The 22,447-nt window shown below is 41.8% G+C and overlaps 1 protein-coding gene across 13 annotated transcripts in view; it reads left to right on the top strand.

Moving 5' to 3' along the window:
- Positions 1-22,447, top strand: part of PRKN (parkin RBR E3 ubiquitin protein ligase) — a 1,390,810-nt gene that overhangs the window by 1,165,072 nt on the left and 203,291 nt on the right. For all 13 annotated transcript variants that reach the window (XM_055269079.2, XM_055269069.2, XM_055269111.2 and 10 more), the window contains one exon: positions 2,677-2,738. In XM_055269079.2, coding sequence (XP_055125054.1) covers positions 2,677-2,738 — 62 coding nt within the window. The remainder of the gene's footprint in view (positions 1-2,676; positions 2,739-22,447) is intronic.

The raw sequence follows: 22,447 nt of genomic DNA, 5'->3' as shown, positions 1-22,447 counted from the left end.
AATTGTGGTGGCCAAGCTATCAAGCCACAATCCGCCATCTGCAAGCTGGGAAACCAGGAAAGCCTTTGGTCTAATTCAGTCTGAGTCTGAAGGCCTGACAACTAGGGGCGGCAGGTTTGGGGGGCGTGTATGTCTTGTAGTCAGAAGGCCTGAGAACCAGGAAATCTGATCTTTAAGGCTCCAGAAGAGAAAGAGCATTCGCCGTTCTCTGCCTTCTTGTTCTGTGCAGGCCCTCAGTGCCCTCAGTGGATGGAACGATGCCTGCCCACATTGCTGAGAGTGGATCTTCTTGGTCCACTGACTCAGATGCCAGTCTCTCCCAGAAACACTCTCACACACACACCCAGAAATAACATGTTATCAGCTATCTGGGCACCCCTTAGCCCAATCAAGTAGACACATAAATTCATCATCATACCCAGTAAAATTCCTCTCTAAAATATCCTGTGTAAGTATTCATTTAGCGTGTGTTGAAAAACCTGCAGTTACTATCTTATAAGGCAATTTATTCCATTTTTTTCTGTTGGTTTAAATCCTACTCTCTGAAACAATGCACAAATCTAATCTTTATTGCAATGAGCACCTTCACCTGTGTGAATACAGGTTTTCCCATTCCTCAGCCTGCCCTCCCCCAGACAAACACTCTCAGGGCTTCTGACCACTCTCACATCACAATCCTGAGGAATATGAGAAATGGCTCCACAATTTAGTTGATATGTTCTGCATACAATCCAGTTTCCTTACTAGGAAGTTCAACAGATTATATAATCCATAGGTCTTATCTCAAAGAAACAGGTTTTTATATCAATTTTGTTTCCAGAGGGAATAATATAAATGAGCCAGTTACAGTGGCTCACACCTATAATCCCAGCACTTTGTGAGGCTGAAGTGAGAGCGTCACTTGAGCCCAGGAGCTTGAGACCAGCCTAGACAGCGTAGTGAGACCCTGTCTCTACAAAAAATTAGGAAAAAATAAAAAACTTAGCCAGGTTTGGTGGTGCACACACCTGTAGTCCCAGCTACTCAGGAAGCTGAAGCAAGAGGGTACCTTCAGCCAGGAGGTCAAGGCTGCAATGAGCCATGATTATACACTGCACCCCAGCCTGGAGTCCCTGACTCAAAAAATAATAGTATAAATGACTACAACCTAATATCGAAGAATAGTTCTATTGAAAAGACAGGGATGCAACACATTTTAAATGATATTAAGCATATACTGGCCTAAATTTTACATATCTATACATTTGGGCCTTGAACAATGTGAGGCTTAGGAACACCAACATCCCTGAAGTCAAAAAACTATGTGGAACTTTTGACTCCCCAAAAACTTAACTACTAATAACCTACTGTTGACTAGAGGCCCTTCCTATAACATCAATAGTCTATGAACACATATTTTATAGGTTATATGTATTATATACTATATTCTTAAAGTAAGATAGAGAAAGGAAAATGTTATTAAGAAAATCATAAGGAAGAGAAAATGTATTAACTATCCATTAAGTGAAAGCAGATCGTCATAAAGGTTTTCATCTTCATTCTCTTCACAGCTAGTGGCTGAAGAGGAGGAGGAGGAAGGGTTGGTCCTGCTGTCTCAGGGTTAGCAGAGGCAGAAGAAAAATCTGTGTATAAGTGGACCCACAAAGTTCAAGCCCATGTTGTCCCAGGGTCAACTGTATTTTATTTTACACAGAATATATATTATATATGTTATATATATAAATATATATATTTAGGCCAATATTTGTATTAATTATATAATTCTATAAAATTGTATATTTACATATATAATTTTTATATGTGAGTTATATAAAAATATATATAACTCATATCTATACATTAAATATAATTATATAATTATATTTTATGCATATGTATTTTAATTACGTGCGTGTGTATGTGTGCATATATATATACATATATATGTGTGTATATATATATATATATATATATTTTTTTTTTTTTACTTATTTACTTACTTTGTTTTACAACTGAAGAAGGAAAAGGTGAAAGTCTGAAGGGGCTTGGATTGATTGGGTGGAACGAGAAAGTGATGGGCACCAGAACTGCTGGGGCCTTCTCTCTTGGTCCTTCTGTAAGATGCCCTTTCCAAACTCAAACGCAAGATCTAATAGGTCTTCACAAAGCCTCTTGACAAAACCAGGCAAGGTACTAACCGCCAGCTGAGCCCCCCAAAGAATGGATGTCAGCTACCCCACCTTTGTTCTTACCTCTCAATGAGCAGGCCCCTGGCCTTGATGGTGAGCAAACAGGACATGATGAATAAGTCAGAGCCTGTGGTCACCAACTCCCGTACTCTGGCCCCGCGGAATCCTGGCTGTATATGAGGAACCAGTGACATGCTGGACATGTCTCTAAGAACCAGAGTGGCATGATATCCTAAGGCCAGATCATAATCAGAGGGGAGAGAAAGCCTGGCCAGAGTCACATGCAACTGCCTTCTAAAGAGGTGCAGTTGGAGGCCAGGCAGCGGCCATAGCTCTTTTGAGGGTTTGGCTTTTTTTGTGGTCGGTTAGATGTGTGTGTTTTCAGGTACACATCTGTGTGTCCTCCCAAAAGGCAACACTGGCAGTTGATAGTCATAGCTGTATATAAGAACATATAACCACACAGAGTAAAAATGACGTTTTTGTGATTAATTCTTCTTTCCAACAGCTGGCTGTCCCAACTCCTTGATTAAAGAGCTCCATCACTTCAGGATTCTGGGAGAAGAGCAGGTGAGTGAGCATCTCAAAGGCTGCATCAGACTGTCATGAAAGATAGACGCTAATGAGACAGTTTGGGCTCCCCAGGGAGGCCGAGTATGTCTCCTGACCGTGGGCGCCTTGAAATGGGGAAGAAAACCATGTTGGAGATATGTGTGAGGACACTTTTTTCCTCTTCTATCCATCAGACCTGACAGGTTATTAATTGCTACATCTGCTATCTGCCAGTGCATTTCATCTCAAGACTCAAGCAGGAAGCAGGCACTGCATAGTGGCAGATGAGCAAACAAAGAAATGCAGAGATGAATTATGCCTGAGGGATTGATGGTCATAGACATTCCTAAGTTGCTGTCTGTGGGTGGATGTGTGAGCTTTTTTTTTTTTTTTTTTAACCAGGTTTTTGTATTGCGTGTTTGTTATCTGTATTTCATGGCAGCCTCTTTGTACACAGGTATGAACATGTGATGTCTATACAAAGGGTGACCATTTAAAGTGGATTATTTAAATGCTGTGTTGTGCTCAGTTAGGCATGTCATAATTTAAATAGATATGCTAAGTAAATAATTCAGGGTGCTAAATATTATATATATGTACACACATATATAGAATGGAATGCTTAAAAATACATTTCTTGATCCCTATATGGGACTACAAACTCTGTATTAGTATGTTAAATCTAGGTGTCAAGTTATCCTTAAACTACACTAAAGAGTTAGGAAAAGGCTGGTTGAACTAACTTCCAGTGTTATTTATTTTATTTTATTTTATTTTATTTTATTTTATTTTATTTTATTTTATTTTATTTTATTTTATTTATTTTTTGAGATGGAGTCTTGCTCTGTCGCCCAGGCTGGAGTACAGTGGCTATCTCAGCTCACTGCAAGCTCCACCTCCCAGGTTCACACCATTCTCCTGCCTCAGCCTCCTGAGTAGCTGGAACTACAGGCGCCCGCCACCACACCCAGCTAATTTTTTGTATTTTTGGTAGAGACGGAGTTTCACCATGTTAGCCAGGATGGTTTCAATCTCCTGACGTCATGATCCGCCCGCCTCGGCCTCCCAAAGTGTTGGGATTACAGGCGTGAGCCATCGCGCCCGGCCCAGTGTTATTTATTTTTACTCCTAAAGATTGTCTCTGCCAACTTTGACCAGGAAATATGCAAATGGAGATGTGGCAGCTCACTTTCATCAATGAGTTTTTGGTTTGTGGGTTTTTGTTTGGTGTATGTATGTGGCAAAGTAAAACTGCCCATTTCCAATATGAGAATAAAAACAAAAGTATTAGTTAGGAGAGGATAAGAAACTGGAATCACTTCCACATCCTGGAGTTAGAGAATTATAGTACATCCCCTTCGTTTTTCTATATTGTGAGTTTCCAGAATAGCAGGCATAAATGTGTATTCAAATACAAGCGAAATCAGTTATCCCGCATTGCAGGTAAAAGTTGACAACTGACTCTCCCAAACATAACTCCTTATGAAGACACCTGGATCTCACAGCCATTTTCCAATGAAACCCTAAAGACTTCTTAAAGCAAGAATCACTGGTTGTTACCCTGACAGTTCTGCGCAGATAATGGAGTCTTCTCTTCGAACTTGTACCAATATTTGCAGAGTGTTTCCATTTTTGTTTTAGAGTCCATGGGTAATTAGTAAGGAAAGAAGCCAACAGTAATCATCTCCTCAGATCTGCTTTATAAAGGTCAGGTCACTTTGCATTCTCCTAGAAATTTAATTGAGCCATAATCAAAATTAATATTGCTACGCTTAGTTTTGGTAATATAGTGCATCACAGCAATATTGATCTCTATTTCCTAAAACACACACACACACACACACACACGCAGACATACACACACTTCCTTCTTTCTTTCAGCTGATACTTACTGAGTACCTACTATGTGCTATATACCATCCTAGGTTATAGGGATAGAGGAGTGAAAAATCTCCATATTCTACTTAGAGAAAACCATATTATATACACATAAACACATTTAGTGTATATTATGTTAAATGGCTATCATTGCTATGGAGAAAAAGGAAATGAAAAAGGACAGCACTCAGGTGTGGTGGCTCACGCCTGTAATAATAACACTTTGGGAGGCCAAGGCAGGCAGATCATTTGAGGCCAGAAGTTCGAGACCAGCCTGGCCAACATAGTGAAATAGTGAAACCATATCTCTACTAAAAATACAAAATATTAGCTGGGCGTGGTGGTGCACGCCTGTAATCCCAGCTACTCTGGAGGCTGAGGCATGGGAATCATTTGAACACAGGAGGTAGAGGTTGCAGTGAGCCAAGATTGTGCCACTGCACTCTAGTCTTTGTTACAGAGCGACCCTCTGTCTCACACACACACACACACACACACACACACACACACACAAACAAGGACAGTGAATACTGGAGGAAGAGGTGAAATTTTATATAAGGTGGTCAGGGAAAGTTTCACTGAGCAGGTGACAGGTGAATAAAGGCTGAAAGGTACCCAGAGAAGCCTCATGGTGACATCTGGGAAAGGAGATTTCCACAGAGTGGATGAAGCAACAACAGAGGCTCCAATGGGATCGTATGCCTGGCTTTAACATTCGCAATAGTCTAGAAACAAGTGTGACGGTGGAGGGGAGGGGAGGAGGACTGAGCAAAACAAAGAGGGAGGAGCCACATTGCATAAGATAGGGTTGCAATAACGTGGGAGGAGGCCAGGCATGGTGGCGCACCCCTGTAATCCCAGATCTTTGGGAGGCCAAGCCGAATGGATCACCTGAGGTCAGGAGTTTGAGACCAGCCTGATCAACATGGCGAAACCCTGTCTCTACTAAAAATACAAAAACTAGCTGGACGTGGTGGCGGGTGCCTGTAATCTCAGCTATTCGGGAGGCTGAGGCAGGAGAATTGCTTGAGCCTGGGAAGCGGAGGTTGCAGTGAGCCAATATCATGCCAATGCACTCCAGCCTGGGTGACAGAGCAAGACTCTGTCTCAGAAAAATAATAATGATAATAAGGTGGGAAAAAATCCAGGCAAGTGTCATGACCTGGGAGCCAACGGAAAAACGCATCTTTAGGAGGAGGAATCATGATCTGTGTCCTATGCTCAGCAAGAAGGACAAGGATGAGAAATGAGCACTGGACTCCACAATGTGGAGGTCCTTGGTAACCTTCACCATGGACGGTGAGGGGAAAGCCTGCCTCAAATGGATTCAGGTGAGAGGTGAACCAAAGAGTGGGAGACTGCAAATACAGACATTTTAATTTTGGCAACTGGGAACTTAGCTGAAGAGGAAAGCAAAGAAATGAGGTGGCTGAGGGATGGAGATAAGAAAATGACCTTCTTAATGGGAAAAATTGCAGCATGTCTATGTACTGATGGTAATGATTCAGTAGAGGAATTGGGAGATCGATGATGCAGAAGATGGAAGGGGGAATTCAGGAGCAGTGTCCTTGGATGTAGGCATGGGCTTGGACAAGAGAGTGGCCAGTTCCGCCTGGTAACAGTGGGGGAGGCAGAATATGCAGGCACAGACGTATGAGCATTGGATTTGATGGTAAACCTTCCGTAAGGTCTCTGCTGGTTGTTTCCCTTTTCTTGGTGAAACAGGAAGCTAGGTCATCAGCTGAGAGTACAGATGGGGGAAGAGTTTTAGAGGGAAAGGAGATGTATTAGTCTGGTCTCACATTGCTATAAGTAAATGCCTGAGACTGGGTAACTTATAAAGGAAAGAGGTTTAATTGACTCACAGTTCCACATGACTGGGGAGGCCTCAGGAAACTTACAATCATGGCGGAAGGCGAAGGGGAAGCAAGGTACGTTCTCACAAGGCAGCAGGAGGGAAAAGTGCAAGCAGGGGAAATGCCAGCCAATTATACAACCATCAGATCTCATGAGGACTCATTCACCATCACGAGAACATCATGGGGGAATCACCCCCATGATCCAATCACTTCCACCCTTGGTCCTGCCCTTGACACATGGGGATTATGGGGATTACAATTCAAGATGAGAATTTGGGTGGAGATACAGCCAAACCATGTCAGGAGGGGATAATGAAATTGTCATTTAGGAGGGTGAGGAGGGAATAAACTTGGGGAATGGTTGAATTTGGAGTGAGGTCAATCCACTGGGTGTTTTTCTGACCCACTCACCTGTGTAGGCACAGATGCAGAAAAGGCACTGGCATTGAAGTTTTGCCTTTGAAATGTAACAAAAACAAGAGGAAGGCTAAGAAGCTGAGGGTGGATCTCATCTTACAGTGTTACAACAACAGTGTAAGCTGAGGGTGAATCTAAGGGAGGGATTATGACTGACCATGAAATTTCAGCTGGGCAAGCAGAGAAGCCAGATGAGAGAAAGGACAGGGAAAGTTGGTTAAAGAAACCGGTGGCTCAAAGATTTTTGGGATTTGAGTACTAGAAGGGTTGAACTGGACAAACAGACATTGGCCAAAGAATGAAAGACTTCACATTGACCTTGTGGAGGAGCTGCATGGTCAGCACCAACGAGGTCGGAGGAGGCCTAGGGAGGCTGTGTGTCTGATTTCAGATGGAGGACAAGGTGATGAGAGAAGTTGAGGTCATGGAATTGGGAAGTCGGAGAGTTGGGAGTATCACCCCTGTGCACGCTGAGATCTTCCAGAATTGCAAACTGAAGATTTGAGAAATGAGAGAGAGAGAGAAGTGGATGTCAGTAGCTGACTGCAGAAGGAGAAATAGTGCATGGTGTAGGCTGATGGGTTGAATTGGAAAGTTGGAGTGTTTTAGAAGGAGAAAGGGAAAGTGTTTTACTTACAACACTGTAGAGCAATGCTTTATGGTACTGGGATTGCAGTCACAAAAACATTTGAGGGTGCTGCAGGTGAAGTAGTGTCCTCGGGTACACGCCTGTTTCAGTTAGGGAAGAATGTAAGAAAAACATTGAGAAAGCAGATTGCAGTTATAGGGCAGTTACTGCTGATTGCCCATGAGTTCCCCAAGCATGGGGGAAGGGTCTCAGGGTTTGGGGCAGCTAGAATATGTGGTAGGAAAAAGGATACACAGAGTGGATGTGGAGCTTGGGGCTCAGCCTGGAGAGATGACACAGGAGTCAGGCATTCTTTGGTGACTGTCATGAACAGGGCATATCAGTCAGGGACATTTATATCCTGATTATTCATGACAAGACCTACTGGCCTCTAGGCAGACGGTGGCAATGAGGCTCCCGAGAGGAAGCGGAGAGCTCTTGTCCCAGCATTCCTGCCAGCAGTGGGGGCAGCTGCTCCAGGAGCTGGTGAAACTCTTGGGATATCACTGGATGCTTGAGGCAACTGGTATCACTTGATAAAATAAAATGTTTATATTAATGTCTGTTACATGCATCCTTGGACAAATCATTTTTGTCTCTCTAACTTAGCTTTTTGTAGACAAGGGAGAGTGAAGCTCAATCATCTCTTAAAATATTTGTAAATAAATAGGATGCCAAGTAAGTTGCAAATATTAAGTGCTATACTAAAATTCCTCTGATTTTTTTTTTTTTTTTTGAGATGGAGTCTCGCTCTGTTGCCCAGGCTGGAGTGCAGTGGCACAATCTCGGCTCACTGCAAGCTCCGCCTCCCAGGTTCACGCCATTCTCCTGCCTCAGCCTCTCCCAGTAGCTGGGACTACAGGCACCCACCACCACGCCCGGCTAATTTTTTGTATTTTTAGTAGAGACGGGGTTTCACCATGGTCTCGATCTTCTGACCTCGTGATCCGCCCGCCTTGGCCTCCCAAAGTGCTGGGATTACAAGTGTGAGCCACCGCGCCCGGCCAATTCCTCTGATTTTAAATGCTGTTTATATTCCAGCTTTACATAGTGGCAATAAAATAGACAGTAAAGTAAGCGTAATACTCACTTCGAAAGTGAGGTGATAAAACCTACAAAGATGCTGGTTAATTACTAATTCATTACTGGATGGCAGAGACCCACAGCAGCCCTCTAATTTCTTTGTATGTGGTTCCTTTCTGTTTTCATTGATTTTTAGTAGGTATCTTGATTTTTTAGATTTGGATTAATAATTAAATACTTTGTATCATTGCCTTCCCAAAATAAAAATAAACTCCTTAAAATAATACATTTATGTTAGCTTCTTAGCCCCTTCTCTGATTTGTGTTCACAATTCATATTCATATAGCACCTTTCAACATTCCCTCCCCATAGTCCAAATTCTTTGGCAAAGACATTATCACATTGTAGGAAATTAAAGTCACTCTGCAGTTCTAGGTGAGCCCTACAGAAATCAGGTGTGATGTCTGGAGTCCATAGGTTTGCAGAGCCTTTGGACCAATTGCATTTCAGAAGTACCTCCATTTATACCAGCTTCCTCCACCTTAGGTTTAATCACCAAAATTTTATGGAAATAACCTTTATCCATTCAACAAAAATGTATTGAATACCTTCTTGTACTATTATTGTGCTAGTGTTGGATAAAATAGTAAATGAGGAAGTCACAGTTACTGATGATAATTGATGCTAGGATGAAAACAAATAGGGATGTCACCTACTTTAGATGTGGGGTGGTTGAGGAGCCCTGAGACTAAGTGTTGAGGGGACACCAGCTATTGAAGGAGCTAGCATTATGGGAGTGGGCAGAAGAGCATCCCAAGCAGAGGAAAGCACACATCCAGTGCCCCCAAGGAGGTGAAGAGCTTGCTTTATTCAAGACACTAAATTAAACCAAGGTGGCTGGAAAATACTGAGCAGGAAGGACAGAGCCAAAAGATGAAGGCCACCTGGACCATGGACGCCAGGGTTAAGCATATGGGTTTTGTCCTGGGTTTAGTGGGAAATCCTTGAAGGTTTAAGCAAGGGGTTAGCATTATCCAAATTACATTTTGAGTATGTCAATCTTGTTGCAATATGGAGAGGCTCTGGATTAAGACAGTTGGCAACAGAGACAAAAAGAAGTGAATCTTGAGAGGCAGAATTCAAGAACTTGGTGACTGACTGGCTGTGGGTCAGGGAAAGGAAGGAGTTTGAAAGTTCTATTTGACGGAGATGAGCAAAATGGGGCAGGTGAGATCAGAGGCATGGGATCAGAGCTTCAATTCTGAACACATTTGCTATGCCTGAAGCATGGAGAAGGAGATAAGTCGGGACTTGGATGTGTGAGTGGGAGCTTGGAGGACAGTGAGACCTGAGGTCCGAGATGGAGAGATAACTTTGGAATTACCAGCATGTAGAGGAAATTTTAAACCCATGGGGATTCTCAGAAGAAGCCAAGAAAGGAGATACCACGATTGGATGAATCCTCAGGAACACCAACGTTTGGAAATTGGGTAAAGAGTAGCAACCAGCAAAGGAGACCAAGAAGGAACCTCAAGGAAAGTAGAAGACAATCCAGGGCCATATGGTGTTGAGGAAACCGAGAAGGTGAGAAGGTGGGCCTTCCGGAGGAGGAATGGTGATTTGTGGTGTTGAGGAAGCCAAGAAGGTGGGTCCTCCAGAGGAGAATGGCGATTTATGGTGTTGAGGAAGCCGAGAAGACAAGCTTTCCAGAGGAGGAATGGCGATTATGGTGTTGGGGAAGCCGAGAAGGCAGGCCTTCCAGAGGAGGAATGGTGATTTGTGTTGAATGCTACTGAGAGGTTGCAGAAGATGAGGTCAGGGAGCGTCCTTCACCTGTGGCACTGTGGCAAAAATCACAAATGACCATAATGAGCAGTTTTGGGGGATGCGTAAAGGCAGGAGCCAGAGTTTTATGGGATGAAGAGTGAACAGAAGGGGAGGATAGTTCCTTCTAGAGGGTTTGCTATGAAGAGAAAGAGAAATGCAGCAACCACGAGACAGTTCTTTAAAGATTGGAGGATGAGAACTTGTTTTATACTCACAGGAAGGATTCCATAGAGATGAATTACCTGGTGATTTGAGAGACAGATCCAAGAACTGAAGAAGAGAAGTACTTTGGAAGGCAAGAAGGGCTCAGATCCAGCACCGAGGGAGGAATTGGCCCCTAACAGGAGGAAGGCCACTTTTTGTGTTGTGAGAGGGGCTGGAGAGGGTGAGTTCAGGTGCAGGTGTGTTCATAGTTGCAGGGATGCAAAGAAGAGAGATGGAGTATGATGGCTCCACGAAGGCAGATGTCATTTCTCACTGCTGTGTCTTCCACACAGAAGAGTACTTGACGCTTAGAATATGCTTAGGAAACATTTGTTGAGCACATCAGGGCACCAGCCATGATTCCTCTCTCCTCAGTGAAATATAAAGTATGGACGGCTGGAGAGAGGCAGGTCCTACCTACATTGGTCTTAGGAACCAAAAAATTGGTGCAACTCCAAATAAAAGTAATGAATTCATTCTCTTCTATAACTACTTCACTATTATCTTAATTCTACTAATTATCACAACTATTACTAACATTTATAAAAATATTTCTTGCCCTTGCTATGTAAAAACTTCTATCTCCTATGCTTTTGTAACTATCCTCATTTCATCTTTTTTATTTCACCCCCTTTTTTTGGCGGGTTGAGGGGAAGAAAGAAGAGAAAACATGTCACTAGAGAAACACAATACAATCTTGAGGAAGTTGTAAATGCCCATTTGAAGTTTGTAGTCAGTTATTTAAGAGAAAGCCATCGTGCCATTGTGTTCAGCTGCAGGGATGCACGCCCAGGGAAGGTGGAGGTGATGTTTTCCAGGCCTGGGATTTGGCCATCAGATAAAGAGGACCACGGAGATCTGTGTTTTCCAGGCAATGATTCTGGTGGTGGATGACGGAAGCTGTCAGACCAGGAAGGAAGGTGGGCTTGGAGATGCCCACGGCTGGAGAGGAAATGTGGGGCCAGTTAATTAGAAGTCTTGATGAAGTTGAAGAATTTAAGCAATGTTCATACTTTAGCAAGAGATTTGGAAAGATAAGAGGTGATCATCAGAAAGAGACATATTTGGAATTGGGATTTCAGAGGTGGTACAATTTCTCAGGATGACAGGGCCTGGGGATGGACCGTGAGAATAGAAGGATGAGAAAAATGTCAGCTGGATGAGAAGGTAAAACAGAAAGAATAGATTGATGGTGGCTTATTCATACAGGAGTGCAAGTCCCCAGAATGATGACAAGAATTGGAGAAAAGGTGAGAACAGCTTGAAGCTACAGTCCCCCAAGAATGAGGGGCTGTGTCCGGGAGATCGGGGTCAACAGTAAGGAGGTGAGGGTGAAGCATGGGTCTCAAAGGCATGGTGGGTTTTGCAAGAGAGAGGAACCCAAGCATTTGGGGGCGTCGTTAAGGAGCCAAGGGACAACCAGCTTCACCTCTGGCCTTGAAGGATGTGAACATGAAATGAAAAGCAGCCTTCACTTGAAAAGGTTCCAAGGGAGATGGTTCAGTTTCAGTTAAGTCAGTGTGGACAGGGAAACCTTTCAAAAGGCTGATTATACAGGGGAGTTAGTTTATCATGAACAGGAATTTCAGGGGACACAGAAAAAGGGCTTAGGAGAGAGGGAAGCATGGAAATTGGCTGATATTAGGAAACGTATGGACCCTTATGGGACTGAGAGTTTGGGTGATAAGAATGACAGGCAGCTTGAGCCTCTGAAGCAATGATGTGGGGCATGAGGGATGCATTGTGATGATCTTTGGAGGGACGTAGGTGGACATCCAGAGCACCTGGCTGTTGTTACCTGTGCTCAGGTGTGCCTTGGCATTAAGGCAGCTTCTCGGCCTTCACCCCAAAAGGCTTCCTCAGTGTTAGAGGCTTGTCCATTTCAGATAGTTATAAATATGAAGCCATCTAATACAATCCAGATGATTTTAAAAAATATTTTGGTTCATCCAAGTTCTAATTAGGTCATTAAATGCTCAGTGGAGCTAGTCCATTTCACTGCCCCACCCGTAGCCTTACACAAAACTTCTAGACAATGACATGTCACCCTTCCCTCAGAATCACCTAGAAACCATCGCAGTTGCTTCAGGACTGGACAAAGAGCTTCTAGAGAATGAGCAGAAGGAAGAGAGGTGAAAATACTGAATTCAGGGAAAGAAAAAGCCTAGGGAGCTAGGAAGGAGGATGGTGGCGGTGACCTGTGCCCCGGCTCCTTTCAAGGAAGGCAGAGGCAAAGCTCATTTATCTGAGGGGCAAGGCTCTTGGATTTGCAGATTTAGGTGCTACCTAAAGCTGTTTCTCTGGGACGAGAGCAAAGAGTGAAATAATTTACAGCCACAGACAACCCTGCTTTCTGCAGTGTGCTCCATCAGGAGAGGCTTCGCCACCCTCTTTCCATAGTCTACAAGAGTCTCTGAAGTCACATCAGCTGTAGGAACTCTTGTGAGGAAAACAGCCTTTGTAGCCCTCCCCTTCCAGTGGGTGCTGCTCTGTGTCACACATGGAGAGGGGACAAGGAAGCCAGTTGATTTGGATCTCTTTTCCAGAAGATTCCACAACTACTAGAAGATGAGATGCTTTTTGGCATTAGGTCACCTGAAATACCTGGAAAAAAAAAAAAACTTCATAAACTGTACTTCCGGATATGATCTGTTGCTTGCTTTTTTGTTTATTGGGTTTTTAAAATTTTTTATTAGGTCTTGTTTGATGTTGCCTCTTTGCATTTGATTTCAGCCATCTTGATAGTTTTTTCTGTGCAATTAACAAGGTCCAGCCCTTTCTTGAGCCAATTCGCTTCATCAGTAGCTGACAGATGTTCAGGGATGAAGAAAACATTATTAGCAACAGAATAGAGAAGAAAAACAGCAGTGTCATGGGGGCCACCACTTAGACTGTCACAGACGCTCTCAGGCTAACTACCTGCAAATGAAAAAAAAAAGGAAGATGAAGATTACTGACAATCTAAGGAGTGCTTCTTTTTTGAAAAAATTTTCTAATGCATATAGAAAATGGGACATTATCTGCATAGCAAGGAGAAATGGCTAAATCATAAGCTGATGTTCCTCTATGACATTATTATAGTTTTTTTAATCCAAAGAGGAAGTTCTATAATAAACTATTTTTCATTAGTTTCTAAAAGATGACAGAGGAATAGTTAGCTGAATCTTCTTTTTTTTTTTTTTTTTTTTGAGAAAGTCTCATTCTGTTGCCCAAGCTAGAGTGCAGTGGTGTGATCACAGCTCACTGAAGCCTTGAACTTCTAGGCTCAAATGATCCTCTCACCTCAGCCTCCTGAGTAGCTGGGACTACAGGTACATGCCACTATGCCCAGGTAATTTTTTTTTTTAATTTTTTGTAGAAATGGGGTCTTGCTGTGTTGCCTAGGCTGGCCTCAAACTCCTGGCCTAAAACGATCCTCCCACATCAGCCTCCCAAAGTGCTGGGATTACAGGCATGAGTCACTGCACCTAACTGAATTTTTTTAATAAAAGGAATAAGAGAAAGAGGCAGCTGGGTATTGTGGAAAGCGTGGTCTTGAAAGTTTCAGCCTTAGTTCTAATGCAGCACTGTGGGTTTTCTGCCTGTGTGGATGTCAGCAAAAGATGGTACTTCTTTGTGGCTCTGAGGCCACATCCATCACTTCACAGAGTGGACAGAGAATTAACCGAGCAGCAAAGTGTCGGTGCTGTGGTTTGGTTCACAGCAGTAGCTCAGTGAACAGAAGCCTGATCAGGACCCCTCTGCTCTAGGAGGGATTGAGGGAGAAGCCCAGGGAGGGAGTCCCCAAAGTGCTTTTGGCTGAGATGTAACAAAGGCTAGAATTTATGGGGTGGTGTGGGGAAGCAAAGGAGACCCAAGAGCTGTACCTGAGTGCCCCCAAAAGGTTACTCTGGGAAACACCATGACAGCACAAAATCAACCTCCTTAGCTTGGAGGACCTGAAAGGGGGCCACATAGCTCCTGGTTGGCTGGCAAGCATTGACTCGTTTTGACAGAACATTTGCCATTTTTCTCAGACTTGAGTTTTACCTAGGATCCCTGTACTTCACATTTCTAGCAGTTTTTAAAATTAGATTCTTTCTTTTTTTCTTTTTCTATGAAAGCATTCAAATTAAGCATCAGAGTGAAGCAGCCTGCCGCCTCCTACAGAGGAGAGGCCTTTTGGATGGTGTTTCAGTGATGGGGGATGTTTACGCTTGGTTTCCCCATAGCCACACTTCTCAGGTGACCACCCATGTTCCTTTAGTGTACTTAACATGCAGTCAACAGCCAGCAAGAAAGGGGAAGTTCACTGGCCCTTCTGGGGCTTGAACTTGCAACCGTTCCTTCATTATAGAACACTTTTCTACCCAAATACAGGTCTCCTAACTGCCTGCAGACCAACAAAATACAGTATCTATTTCATTATACTCTCCCATGACCCATTATTTAAATTCTTAAAATATGAGTTTATTGAAACTTCTATGAATTTTATGCTTTAAAATGAATACTTTTTATTCTTAAGAGAATCCATGAGCATACACATAAAGACTGAATAATTTCCTCCCCAAAGAAATAAAATAGAAAGCATAGCAGTGAGTCAAGATTCTACCTACATAACGCATACTAATGAAATGTATTTTTTGCTATAATCTGATAAAATACAGGAGAAAAATATTTATTGTTTTCCTTAGGTTCAGAGTAGTATTCTTTGTGAATATTTACATTTATTTTCAAATATTTTCACAAATATTGTACAATCAATTCAAAATTATTTTAGTTGTCTGTGGATTATTCACTTTATGAAAGCATATCTAGAAATTTGCAAATTATTTTTAATAATAGCTTAAAACTCTCAGTATAGTTTGACATGTAAAATTAGCATATCTACACACACACAGATGCACACTGTGCGTTCCATAGACAAAACATGCATGAGTGATTTTTTAGATAATTTCCACTTTTGAGCTCAGTTGAGGGTGGACTCTATATAAACCCAGTTCACATTATAAATTAATCACATTCCTCCAAGTTAGTCTGTTTATAAAATAAGTAAAAAAGCCCTTGGAACCAATGCAAGAATATCAAGGGAAGTGTTTGTTCCCTTCCACCAATTGGGGTAGATTTATTAGTTACTTTACCATTATTGCACATATTTTATACTGAGATAAATACAGTATTCTGTATTACTGCTAGTTTGTCACAAATCTCCATTAATGAACTTTCAACTCTGTGCCAGTAAATGGCTAAAAGGATCTATGAAAACTGTGGATTATATCTCAAAGGTAACTAAGTAAGGATCTTTGCTAATGATATATAATTACATGACTAAATTATCTCCTTAGTATATTAAGCTTTCTACAAATACTAGCACATTCCTTGTTCTAGGTCAGTGTTTTTCTTATAAATGTCACAATGTTAATTTTGAAAAGTAATACTTTCAGTAGGCATATTTCAGGTATTGTGTGTACTTTTTAATCATCAGAAATTCCCAGGCACAAATGTTAAAATATTTGTCTTCCTTTGAAAAAGGAATTGTATGCTCAAATGCTCTTGAGTTTATCATAAACAAAATAAATAACAATAATTTTTAATAAATTCCCTAGCTAATGATGGAAAGGGGGACATAATTTTTAAAATTCCATCAATATTTGAGACCACTATGAATGCAGTCAACAAGAATTTCTAAATTGTTATTGGACTTTGTCCATAGATTAACTTCTTCCTAGATAAAAGCTATTGTCATAGTAATAAAATTAACTAAATTAAATAGACTAGGTGATGTGTTGTCAAATGAGAAAAGTCAATTACTTAAGAGCAACTTATTTTAAAAAATTATTTATGTACGTAAAATAATCCTGAGTTACTGTTATTAATTTCCATTGCTATTGATTATCTTATCAGAATTCTTTAATTAATTGTCACTTAATGGAGTTAGATTTTATTAATTTATAATTATTTACTGTCTACAAACTATTGACGAGGTACTACGCCAAACTCAGGGCATGTGGATGCACAAAAGGATAGAGGAATGAGTGCAAAAGTCTGTAATAAGGTTTAAAGGGCTTGGAGCACTTTAGGTCTCATGCACTCACCAGATTTACCCAGCCAAAGGCCCCCCTCAGGACAAAGCCCCACACTGAGCAGAAATTTGCTCAGAATAGATGAGAAAAAAAGGAAGGGGATAGTCTGGTTAAAAATGGGGTAACAGAGTTGTGAGTTTGCAGAAAGGAAGCCCCCATATTTTTGAACACTGCCTAAAACACCAGAAGAGAAAAGTCTACAGCTTTTCGGAATCCTACCTCTTTGTAAAATTTCAGGAGAACTAATTTCATGTAAAACTGAGCAACAGCAAAGGAACAAGGTAAAACTCTAACAGAAAAGAAGCAAGGTTCTGTCCCGTACAGGGTTATTAAAATGATACAGTGAATGAAGAACAAAATGGCATCCTTATGGACAATGGAAGAATGCCTCAAATCAGAGGAAAGCCAAAATAACCTTTTCAAGGTGAACTAAGTTATTAGGAAATTACACAAATACATATAAAAGATATCGTCTTAAAAGAAATAGAAAATGAAAAATGAAGAAAATTCTAAAAAACACAAATAAGAAAATTAAAAAGGGATTTGAGATAAGCTGTTGGAATTAGAAGTGAGGTAAAGAAGATCCAATATATGTATAGTAGAAATGACATAAGAAAAACAGCAAAGCAACAGAACAAAGTGAACCCTGAAAACTAAATTCAGTACAACTTTCCTGACACAGTATGCTTGTGAAAATTGATCCAAAAATGACCAGCACCAAGATATACTCTAACAAAATTCCTGGATTCTAAAGAAATGGAGAAAATTCCTTGGGCATCTAGGTAAAAGAGGGCAATTAATTTACAAAGGAAAAAAATATTATTTTCAGGCTTATCCATAATACTTTATACCAGAAGAACATGAAGTAAGAGATTTCAGATACTCAAGGGGGAAATATGTATAAATATAAGTGTGTGTGTGTGTATATATATATAATCCCTGTATGTATAATATATCAGGATTGTATCTTCCTTATATGTATACTGTAAGAAACTATAATTCCATATATTCTTTTTATGTATAATATAAAGATTTTTTATTTGGCCAAACTCATTATCAAGAATAAAAGCCCTAAATAAACTGTTATTATGGAAGAACTCAGTGACTATATTTCCCAGGAACTCTTCCTGAGGAATTTACTAGAGAACAAGATTCAAGCAATCAAAATTACTGGGAAAACATCAACCATCAACATAAGTACTGACAGTTGTGCCTGCATGTGTGTGTGTGTGTGTGTGTGTGTGTGTGTGTGTAGAAATAAGATAACATGAAGGTTAAGAGAAAGAGAGCATAGTTTGAAATGGCCACATGTGTTAACGGTGTGGATACAGTATAATTATTTTAAAAATTTTATGGGAGAATGAGTAGAGCATATGGAAACATATTGGAAGTTTTCAGAAATCATAGGCACAGTGATGGTATTGTTATTCTGAAATTGTATAATGTGAGAAAAAGCAAATGAGCAATTATGGAATATTGTAATTACGTCATCTTCTGTGTTCTTGAGAACCAGTGTGGAAGAAAGGAGCAACAGAGGTAAAACAGAAAATGTTAAGTAAAAAGCTTGTAGTTCTGGGATACCTGTCCTTCAAAGTAAGAACTGAGAGGACTTAGAAACAATGACTAACAGGACCACTGAACATGCCTAGCACCCAATTTATGGTCTTGAAATTTTTAAGAAGCAGTGCTTCTTTTAAAAGTAGGCAATTCCTGGTCTGAGGCAGGAACTGTATAAGATGAACCTGAGTAATTTTCCATAGCAGATAGCAAGGAAGCTATTGAATGGTGTCAGGATCATGTTATGGAAACTCAACTTGATGGGATTGCCATTGGCCAGAGATGAGATAGTTGTGCTTCAGGAGGGAAATCACTGCATTGGGTTAAAACACACTTCACACATAATATGTGTAAGTTTGTGAGTTTATAAATGTTCATCAAAAAGAAGAATCAAATATTTTATCCTGTCTTTCCTATTCAAACAATACCACTGGATAACCAAAAAATAGAATTAATTAATCATTCGTTAGAATAATTAATCTAACGAATAAATGAAGGAATGTTTGAATTAAAATATCATTTTTCAATCCCAATAAATTAATCTAGTTACTGCATATTAATGACTGCTAAACTTTCAAGAAGAAAGACATTATGATCTTCCTGATAGAAGTACAAAACACCATCTATGAAGTAGTATTACAGAGAGACAGAAGAAGGACAAGGATAAAGAAGAGGACAGAGGGATAGAGGGAGGGACAGAAAAAGGAGGAAGGGAAGAGAATGAAGGAGGAAGGAAAAAAGGAGGAAAAGAGAGGGGGTAGGGAGAGAGGAAAGAAGGCAGGAAAGAAGCTGAATTAAATGAAGCCTATAGACCAATTATCAATTTATAGGAAACAATTATCAAGGTGCATTATAAACTGCAACATTGGATACACAGCAAAATGAAGACTGGGAAACTCTAGAGGTCACAAGTCCTGCTTTCTTCAACAGATAAATTGAAAGGAAAAAAAGACAACAGAGGGTGATGGACTAAACAACACGTCTTTAAAACAGACAAAATGAACGGTAGTGTTTAGAAATGAACCTTGAGTGATAAAGAAAAACAAGAAAGTGATTACAACTTTGGGAGGCTGAGGCGAGCAGATCACGAGGTCAGGAGATAGAGACCACCCTGGCCAACATGGTGAAACCCTGTCCCTACTAAAAATACAAAAACTAGCTGGGTGTGGTGGTACACACCTGCAGTCCCAGCTACTCGGGAGGCTGAGGCAGGAGAATCGCTTGAACCCAAGAGACGGAGGTTGCAGTGAGCCGAGATTGCACCACTGCACTCCAGCCTCATAACAGCGAGACTCCGTCTAAAAAAAAAACTATGGTGTCCTTTAGGAAGGGGTGAAGGTGTTATGATGAGAATAGATACACGGAGGGCTTCAGGCGGCCCTGGTAAAGTTCTGTGTCTTGGCCTGGGTAGTGTTTAAAAAGTTGGTCACTTTGTAATGTATTAAGCTTATTCTATGTGATATTTACAATAAAAAGTTCTTTGTTTTTTTTTTTCAATATGGAAGGATTTGGACAGGTCAAGACAAAAAAGTAGGTTGAGCAGTTCGGTGGTACAGAGCTGAGGGAGAGGGGCTTGGGGAAAACTGAGATCATTCATAGTCATATGCGGGTATGTGGGAGGTGAGCAGAGCTGAGGGAGAGGGGCTTGCTGGATCACACCGTGAGATCATTCACAGTCATATGTGGGAGATGAATAGAGCTGAGGCAGAGGGGCTTGGTGGAAACTGAGATTATTCACAGTCATATGCAGGAAGTGAACAGAGCTGAGGGACAGGGGCTTGGCGGATAACTGTGAGATCATTCACAGTCATATGCAGGAGGTGATCGAGACATGTCCTGCTTCCTTTTACAATTCCGGCAAAACTCCAAACTTAAATCCAGCATTCTTTCTACTTTACCTTTGCAGCTCAGTGTTGGTGCAGAGAAACAGAAGACTCTGCTCACGAGTTTTCCTTTGCATTAATCATCTGTGACCTCAGGAGGGCCTGGGTGCCGCCCAGCAGTGATACCGACTTCCTCCACCCTCCCCTTCCTTCGTCACTCATACGTTTCTACTTCCTCAAATCCCAGTACCCCCTCTGCCTGTCTGCACCTGGGCCTAAGCACTCAGCCGGGCCTCCTCTTCCTAAGGGTGGCTGCCTTCCCTCTGAAGGCCAACCCTCCACACATCCTTTAGATCCCCCCTCCAGCCTACTCAAGGACAGAGCTTTCTCTGGCTTAAACTGTCCTTCTGCACTTCTCGTCTCAGTCCTGCCTTCAGCATAGTATCATATCGTTATTTCTCCATTTTCGAAAATCCTTTACAACCCCAGAGTCCTATCCAGTGGCCACCCCCATCTCTGCTCCCTTTTTCAGGCAAAACTCCTTTAAAAAAGGTCTATTCTCACTTCTTTGAATTTCTCTCCTCCGAGTCTTTCTGGACTCCACTCCAAAGGCTTTTGGCTCCATGACTCCACCGAAATGACTTTTCAAGACCACAATGGCAGCCCCACACCCAGCTCCAACCACAGCTCATCATGGCAGCCTCCTTGAGATGTGTTCCCTTGGCTTTCGGGACACCTGAGTCCTCCTCAGTTTTCACCTGCCTCATAGGCTGCTGCTCCTCAGTCTCCTTTGCTGGTGTTTTCTCACCTTCCCTCTATCCCGTAGAGGTTGGATAATCACATCTAACCTCATAACACGGTCAGAGTGTCATAGATCTAACCTAGTGTCGAGCTTTACGAATAATTTCAAGGATGCAGGTAATCCTGAGACTCAGGCAGGACCTGGAGACGTTCAGGTCGCCAGCGCGCCTCCTCAGGTCCTTCCTTGGCATTTGGGGCTGTGCTGTGGGCAAGGGTTATGTATGAAGCCTCTAAGAAATCTATGCAGTAATCACTCACATGCAATCTCTCAGTTACATAAACTGTTTCATCATTCATTGCTGGATCAAATATCTTCATTGTATCCTCTGGTAATTGCACAGCTTATGACACTGTCCAGAGAACCTTACCCCATAAATTCAGAGATTCTAGTTTGCTTGCCATCCAAACACTTAGACCTCTTTTCTGGTAAAGGTACTGTATGTGTATGCCATTCACATGTTTACAAGGAGGCCAGGTCATCTTTTTCTTTCTTTCCTGGGGACAGAAGAATGAGAAAATGGATTAGAGGCTCAGGCTAATGACTTCAAAATTTGTATCTAGGACCCATGCCTTTCCCCTAAACTACACTTATTTATTCAATTAGCTACTGGAAATTTTGACATCACTGTGTAATAGCTTATCAAACTGAACATGAGCACAATAGAAATAATGATTTCGTGCCTCAACTCCCTACACACACACACACACACACACAGACGCGCGCACGCACACACATACCCTTTCTTCTTCCATAGTTGTTCCCACCCCCATCCGCCTCCTGTCTTCTCAGGAAACAGGGAAATACACTCTACTCACACTTGACTCCTCTTTTTCTATCACACCATGCATCCAACCTGACTGAAAATTCTGCAATTTCTCCCTTTAATTTATACCCAGAATTCAAACACTGATCCTACCTCCAGCACTACCTTCCTGGTTCAAGCCAGTGCCATCTTTTGCGTAGATGTTGACATAAGCTCCTAGGTGCTTCTCTGCTTCCTGCCTACACCCTGGCCCTCCAGAGGGTATGCCGAACAGAGCAGCCAGGTGGATGTCTTTAAAATATTAGTCAAATTATGTCATGCCTCAGCCTCAGAGTTCTGCAGTGGTTCTGGTATCTTCCAGAATAACAGCCAGGGTTCTAAAAGCAGCTGTCAGGGAACTACATATTCTAGATCCTCACAAACTCTCCAACTTCACCTTCTGTTTTTTCCCTCCTTGTTCACTCTGCCTCCGCCCCACTGCCCCCCTTGCTGTACCCTGAACAGCCAACCACATCAGCACACTGGGGCTCTGGCCCCTTACAGTGTTCTCTGCTTGTCTGGAATGCATATTCCCCCAGGGATCCATGTGACTTGCATTTCTAATCTCCTTCAGACATTTGCTTAAAGGCACCTGCTTTTGTAAGGCATTCTGTAATCACCTCTTTAAATTGAAATCTCCACCTTCTTTGGACTCTCCCTCTTCCATGTTGATTATTCTCTTCCTCACTTAGCACCATTGGAAATACTAGACATTCTAACCTCTCGGTATTGACTGTTACAGTGCTGTGGATGAAGGTGGAGAAGTTTGTTCATTCACCGCTGTATCCCCAGCCCCTCGACAGAGTCTGGAATGTAGTGGGCTCCCAATAAATGTTGCATTATTT

The sequence above is a fragment of the Symphalangus syndactylus genome, chromosome 2, assembly GCF_028878055.3.
Source record: "Symphalangus syndactylus isolate Jambi chromosome 2, NHGRI_mSymSyn1-v2.1_pri, whole genome shotgun sequence".
Lineage (NCBI taxonomy): Eukaryota > Metazoa > Chordata > Mammalia > Primates > Hylobatidae > Symphalangus > Symphalangus syndactylus.
This window is presented reverse-complemented; position numbering and strand designations above follow the sequence as displayed.